Source organism: Thermoascus crustaceus (genome assembly GCF_041956765.1).
Source record: "Thermoascus crustaceus strain CBS 181.67 unplaced genomic scaffold VTN00scaffold_1, whole genome shotgun sequence".
NCBI lineage: Eukaryota > Fungi > Ascomycota > Eurotiomycetes > Eurotiales > Thermoascaceae > Thermoascus > Thermoascus crustaceus.
The window spans coordinates 3191074-3197390 of NW_027192527.1; the positions used below are offsets into that span (position 1 = coordinate 3191074).

General features: G+C 49.5%; 3 protein-coding genes across 3 annotated transcripts; 2 read left to right on the forward strand and 1 right to left on the reverse strand.

The window, feature by feature from the left end:
* Nucleotides 1–881: 881 nt before the first annotated feature.
* Nucleotides 882–2115, reverse strand: VTN00DRAFT_1115 (mitochondrial 54S ribosomal protein uL5m; the record flags this gene model as incomplete). The annotated part of the gene is made up of 3 exons (XM_069427187.1): nucleotides 882–1005; nucleotides 1076–1768; nucleotides 1865–2115. The coding sequence occupies 3 exons, from the start codon at nucleotides 2113–2115 to the stop codon at nucleotides 882–884; spliced, it is 1068 nt and encodes a 355-aa protein (XP_069291817.1).
* Nucleotides 2116–2136: 21 nt separating this feature from the next.
* On the forward strand, nucleotides 2137–2788 carry VTN00DRAFT_1116 (uncharacterized protein; the record flags this gene model as incomplete). Its single annotated transcript, XM_069427188.1, has 3 exons — nucleotides 2137–2434; nucleotides 2496–2665; nucleotides 2732–2788. 3 exons carry the CDS (start codon nucleotides 2137–2139, stop codon nucleotides 2786–2788), a joined length of 525 nt encoding a protein of 174 aa, XP_069291818.1.
* Nucleotides 2789–2858: 70 nt separating this feature from the next.
* Nucleotides 2859–5602, forward strand: VTN00DRAFT_1117 (uncharacterized protein; the record flags this gene model as incomplete). The annotated part of the gene is made up of 5 exons (XM_069427189.1): nucleotides 2859–2930; nucleotides 3026–3112; nucleotides 3165–3539; nucleotides 3659–4325; nucleotides 4392–5602. 5 exons carry the CDS (start codon nucleotides 2859–2861, stop codon nucleotides 5600–5602), a joined length of 2412 nt encoding a protein of 803 aa, XP_069291819.1.
* Nucleotides 5603–6317: the final 715 nt, after the last annotated feature.

Here is a 6317-nt window from a genome sequence, read left to right on the forward strand (position 1 = left end):
CCACGTCACGCCTTATAATACACAATGTTAAAATCATAACCTTCTCTTCTCTGGACTATTGCACTTTCTTTGCGGACCCCACCGTTGTTATTCAGTTCTAAGCTCTACCCCCTCATGTGTTTCTGAGCGCAGGATTATTACGCCAGTTACATGCCATGATTCTGCTTTTTACTTGTCTTTTAATCGCCTTTGCTGACATCGAAGACTTCGTTCTCTGGGCCTTTATTTTTCTGGATATCTATTTTACATATTTCCGCATGCGTTCTCATGATAGTGCCCAGGTTATCATCATATTAGATAGAGATTCAGCGGCTTCTGGCTGAAGGACTAGCTACGATTTGCGCCGTTTTCCTTTTGAAGTTCTCAGGTTTCATCCCGTATGCGGTATTTTCTCCTTTCCGCCGTCATTTCCTGTTTCGCAAAACGACAGCGAATCCTGTAACGATAGCAATGGTTTGCGCTTGCTTTGCTAGTATCCATGGTGCGCAATTGTAGATCTCTTTCGAGTCCTTTTTACGTGCTTTCCGTCTTAAGTTGATGATTGTTCCACCAAGGCAGAAACATAGCAATCCTTGTAGCAATTGTACTGTGATCTTAAAACAGAGGGGATAAGATAAATGGGGAAAAATAACCCTTAGATTTTTGTTCTATTCATAACACCTTGCTGAATTGATATACATATACAAACTCCCGGAAGTCACAGCTACCGAGTAGTAGATGGGGCAGCCATTTCTATAGTTACACATTTGTCAATGAATCGTGAGCGAAACAAGGGCATGGGAAGTAGGTTTCTGGGCAGGCGAGCATTTCGGAGTCTGGAGTCCATGGAAGCATGAGCATCTCCGCTATTGGATTGCGGCGAAAGAATTAGATTTGGAGATCTAGTTAACAATCTTTCCGTAGAATGGGATACCCATGGCGCTGAGGAGAAGCCGGGCGTCCTTGTCAGTGGTGGCGGTCGTGTGGATGGTGATGTGACAACCTGGGATCATCTTGGTTGGGTACCTGAATTACGGAACAGAACGGTTAGAATATAAAGGCCAATTGTGCTTAACCATTGCCTGTACAAACTTACATGTCATAGTTGACCTCGATCTCGGGGAACAGAGCCACGCTCTCCGGGTCCAGACCGAACGTGATGTTCCCGCTGCTGTCACCACTGCTGCCTTTGACACCCTTCCAGTCCTTGATCTTGGGCATGACCACGTCAATCAACTTGCCCAGGAAATGGTACATGTTCTCGCCGCGCAGCTCCGCTTTCACCGCGACCGTGTCCCTGCCGGGAGCGATACCCCAGGGCGCGACGCTGCTCTTGGACTTGAACGTCTCCACGCGCACGTTGGAGATGGCCTGTATGGCCATACCTGCGACGTGCAGCCACCCGGAGTTCTCCGTCGCGGCCTGCTTCACGTAGCTGTGGATCGTGATCCGGTCCACTTTGGGGATGTTGTTGAAGGTGATGGGCTTGCGGAGCAGGCGGAGGACGTCACCACCGCGGGGTCCGCGGAGGGGTCTGTTCTTGTGGTAAGGGGAGCTGTCGTCCCATGAGCGGAGACGCTCGGGTTTTGGTGGTGGCTTGAAGCCCGGTGGGTTGTGGACGTAGCAGAGCGTGAGGATGTCGGGTGCGATGGTCGACTCGTACGTCTGCTCGACTCGGGGAAGAGAGAAGGGACCCGGAACGAAGAGTCGAGACGAGGGGTCCGACGGCGGTGGGGGTCTGTGAGGGTGCAGGGGACCGCGGTCGTATTTAGGGGAGCGGTACTGGTATCTATATTCCCATAGTCAGATATCACGGATCTGCAATGTCTCCTCAGATATACAACCGAGAAACCGGCAACAGTCGAGGGAGTATGTCTGTGCGTACCGAGACTTTGGCAATTCCTTCTTCCGTGACCTGGCTCTCGCGATCGGGTCGTATGATTTTATCACTTCTTCCGGGACGGTGGCTTTCAACGAAGTCTCGGACTCAATCTCGCTGAAAGGGTCCGGCATGCTATCGGAAGACGCCTGGTCGGAGGCGTAGCGTCGCAGAGAAGGCTGCTGCGAGCATGCTGGAGGCGCAAGGGCTCTTGGAAGAGCCCTCGACAGGTATCTCGAGGGCCAATTGACAGTCATTGGGGGCAGAGGGCGGTTGAGATGCTGCGGCAGAGATCGCTGCTGTTCTCAGCGGTCCCGAAAATTTCCAGATGGAGAGAGCGCCGCGCCAAGAGGCCGCGGGACGGTGTCACGGGATTTGATGCCTCAGGCCACAAGGTTCTCCGCACGGCCCGCGGAGACAGCTCCACTTGGGCTGACGAAGGCGACGGGGCCGATCGCATGCAGGGTCTCTGGTCACCCCGCCGATCCCAGGCTGATGCTGTGTCAGTTGTCCTCCAGCCCACGACGTCTGGCGGCTCTCATTGTCACGCCCTGGCCGTCATGGCCTTGCCCCCTGGTCGTTTCTTCCTGTCCTGACCGGCTTCACCTGTACCCCTGTGATCTGATCTTCGATGTAGCTCCGCTGGGGGAGCTTGGAGAGATCGCACGGACTCCACCTCCAGATCTGGTGATCTACCTGATGTTTGCCAGCCTCCGTTTTAGCGGCAAAGCCCTTCAGCAAAGACATGTTGATCGACGTCACACGGGCTATTCTTGGTGCGCTCTGTGGAAATTCTGGCGCCTGGACGTGAGTTGAGTACTTGTGCTGTCTGCACGACCGTTGCTCCTTCTGAGAAACTTGAACTTCATTCAGTGCCCGTTCGACCACTTTCTGATCACTCCAGCGGTCGTTTTAGTACCATCGTCTTGAAGGAAGCTGCTTCCAATTTGAATAGCCCACACTGTTTCGGAATATTCGATCCTTTAGGCCGCTCGAAACAATGAGCGGGATCCACAGGTTTCTCACAAGACGTGAGAGACATAGCAGGCTCGATAAGCATAACAAGGAAGAGGTATGACAGTCTTATTCGTAACCACTTTCTTAATTGTCTAGGTTATTTGTTTAGATGTGTCTCTGTTGCAGTCTTTGCTAATACATTGTGTCCAGACCTCTACTATCCTCTCGCGCCCCCTCTATCGCGGTTTATTCGCTTCGGAGCATCCTTCGCCGGAAGACAAAGATGAAGAGAAGAAGGTTTTCGCAAGAAGTCATTATTTCAAGGCTGGCATGCTAATTGGCTCTTCAGATCAAGCTGTTGGAGCGACGGATCTCCCAGGTCGGCATCTCGGGACTCAAGGAGGAGCATTTCCAGTACGCCCTCCGATCGAAGCATGCTCAAGGAGACGTGGACAGGGCCTTCGAGATGCTTCTTCTTTTGGAAGATTCAATTGAGGGTATAATTAGAGGCTATACGCCCACTACGAAGCTACTTGGAGCAGAGAACCGTCAGGGAGTTACCTGCTACTTAGACGCGCTGCTTTTCGCCATGTTCGCCCGGCTAGACTGTTTCGAAGCCATCCTGTACAAGTCCTTCAGTGACGATCCCCGTCGGAAACTTGCAATTATCTTGAGACTTTGGGTTAATATGTTGAGGTCTGGGAAACTTATCACAACTGATGTTGTATGTCACACCTTCGCAGACTGTCATTATCTGTGCACTGTGGGATATTCTTTCTACCACATGCGGATAGGGAAATACATAAATATGCTACCTGAAGGATGCTAACTGCTTGTAATAAGACCAGACACCTCCAAGATGCACTCTCAGCCTGCGGGTGGGCAGATGCAGCGCAGCTCCGGCAACAAGATGTCTCCGAGGCGTTTACATTCATCACAGAGAAACTTGAACTTCCTCTTCTTACTCTCAAAATGGACATATACCACACAGGGAAGGAAGACGTGAGCGACGATCACAAATTCGTCAATGAAAGATTACTGGAAGTGGCAATACCTCCCGATCCCGGCGACGGCAAACCTGTCACTCTAGAAGATTGCCTGGAAGCATATTTCAACAACAAGATCGAGGTAAAGAGGTATTTGGAGCGGCGAAGTACACTTACCTCTATGAAGTCGTTTGATTCGACATCTAAAGGGTTTGTGACTCATGTTGAAGAGATCGGTTCTCCGTCTACACCGTCGCCAGTCCGCTCAGCTTCACCACGCCTTGAGGAGATGACACCTCTCTCATCAGTGACTGAACTAAACGAGTCCCCCACTCAGTCTCCCACTTCGCCGACTTTGCAGAGTCGAAGAGCAAGTATAGTGCAGGAACGTTTTATTCCAGACGCAGACAACCACAATAATGAAAATAAAGGCGGTAACACTACTGCTTCTCATTCCCGATTGCGCAGGGGGACTGTGCGAAAAGAGGTCATGATGCCCGCGTGGCAATTCTTTAGCTTGATACGTGAGTCCTTTTGAGTCCCAAATCTTACCCTCTAGGCTTATTTGTCGCCGTCTAATATCCTTCAAGCATGGTATACAGATAATACACCAACGAGCGACGCCAAGGTGGCGGCACATTTCTCCTCGAAAAGACCAATACTTGGAATGTGCTTGAAACGCTATTCCATGCTGCCAAATGGGAAGGCGGTTAGGCTCAACACATATGTTGACATACCTATTGAGATAGGCATGCCGCACTTCATACAAGATGATAATATGGATGCTGATGGTCCGATATACGGAAATTTCAAACTTTCCCTGCAAGCGGTAGTCTGCCATCGAGGAGTCTCCGTTGATTCAGGACACTATATCGCTCTTGTTAGAGGAACCAGTGCTAATGCGGTTCCGGTGGGTGTCTCCACTGCATCCAGTTCTGAGCAGGACAACCCGCCGTCGTATCTCGATTCCGCTAAGTACTGGATGCGCTTTGATGACTTGGCAGCCGAGCGTATCACTTTGGTTGATATTGAGCAGGCTTTAAAGGACGAGTCACCATATCTCCTATTCTATCAAATCCTCCCCATCGATGAAGATGCGGCCGAGGCGAATCTTCGGCGCAAGCCTCCTTCATATTCTGGGTCAGAAGGGGACCAAGACCTTGACTTTGAGAAACTGTCTCCAAGATTACACCCATCTTCGACCAATGGCGAGCAGAGTGAGGATACCAACTCTGCTTCTGAAGGACAAGGCATCGAAATCACGGGCCCAGAAACGCCAGTCTCCCGCCCACCTTTACCAAATGGAAGGAGGCAGAGTGTAACCTTTTCAGGCACGGTGGAGAACGTGAATGGTACTAACGGCCTTGGCCTTCAAATCAACACCACTTCCTTGAGTGCCTCAAACTCGAAGGAAGAAGAAGGAGGCAGGACATCATTTTCCTTCCCGAGGAGAAGCTCGAGGGGCCCCAAAAGCAATTCTCGAAGTCGCGCAGGAAGCCAGACCGGCGAAAACAGGATCAGCGCTACCCTTTCACGCCTCACCGGTCGTCTCAGCAAGGAGAGGCTCCCTAGCGATGAAAACGGCACTGACGGAGAGGGCGAGGAAGCAGGAACCTTGAAGCCCGGGTCTATTACTGATGGGGAAGAAATGGAAATTACAGTAAGTTCGACCGAAGGCAAAGAGAGAGTTCTTACAGGTAGGTCGAAGGAGCGAGACAAGGACAAAGTCAAAGTGAAGCAGAAGGGCAAATCCAGAGAAAGGATAAGGAAAAGACCGGAGCGCGAGTGCATGGTTATGTGATTACATTAGCATAAATTACGAGTTTCTGATACAGATAGGACGGACGGTGGGACACTTGGATGCATCCATGAATGATACCCCCCAGCGATGGTTTATGTAACAAATGGCGTTAAAGGTTTCTCTGATCAGCATCATTTGTTGTTGGTGTTATGTTTGCCAACCATAGACTGTAAATGCATGAGGTATTCTTTACTATAGAGAATGATAATATATTGACCAGTAGCTAGAAGCTTAGATTCCATATCTGTAAGCAGAAGAATGCTGATGGTAAACGTTTATATCACATTAAAGAATGTATTTTGTAAAAGAAAAAGCAGCGCTCATGTTCGGTGAGGAATTTAGATTTCGGTCAAATGTGTAGTTTAGAATTGCTGGATCTTCTTGACACTATTACTTTAATCTACTCCTATTTTTTTTGTTTTCCCCAGATATTGCTTCTTGACTTACTGTAATGCTGTGTGCACAAGAAGTAGAGACGAGTTTGATACTTGTTTATTCAGTGCAGATGCTAGCCACTGTACCTAGCGGTAAACGTGTCTGCTCTTATCTTAACCGTATCTTGCCGAGAATCCCTTTTAAATCTGCATAAGATCGAAATTTTTTTTGGTCTTGTCTACCTTTCAAGGTCCTTTTATAAGGCAAGTGAAGTTTATTATTGCTTGGAATATCGCCCGTTATTTTATTTTCTCATTTCAGTCACGGTGAGAGCCGCGGG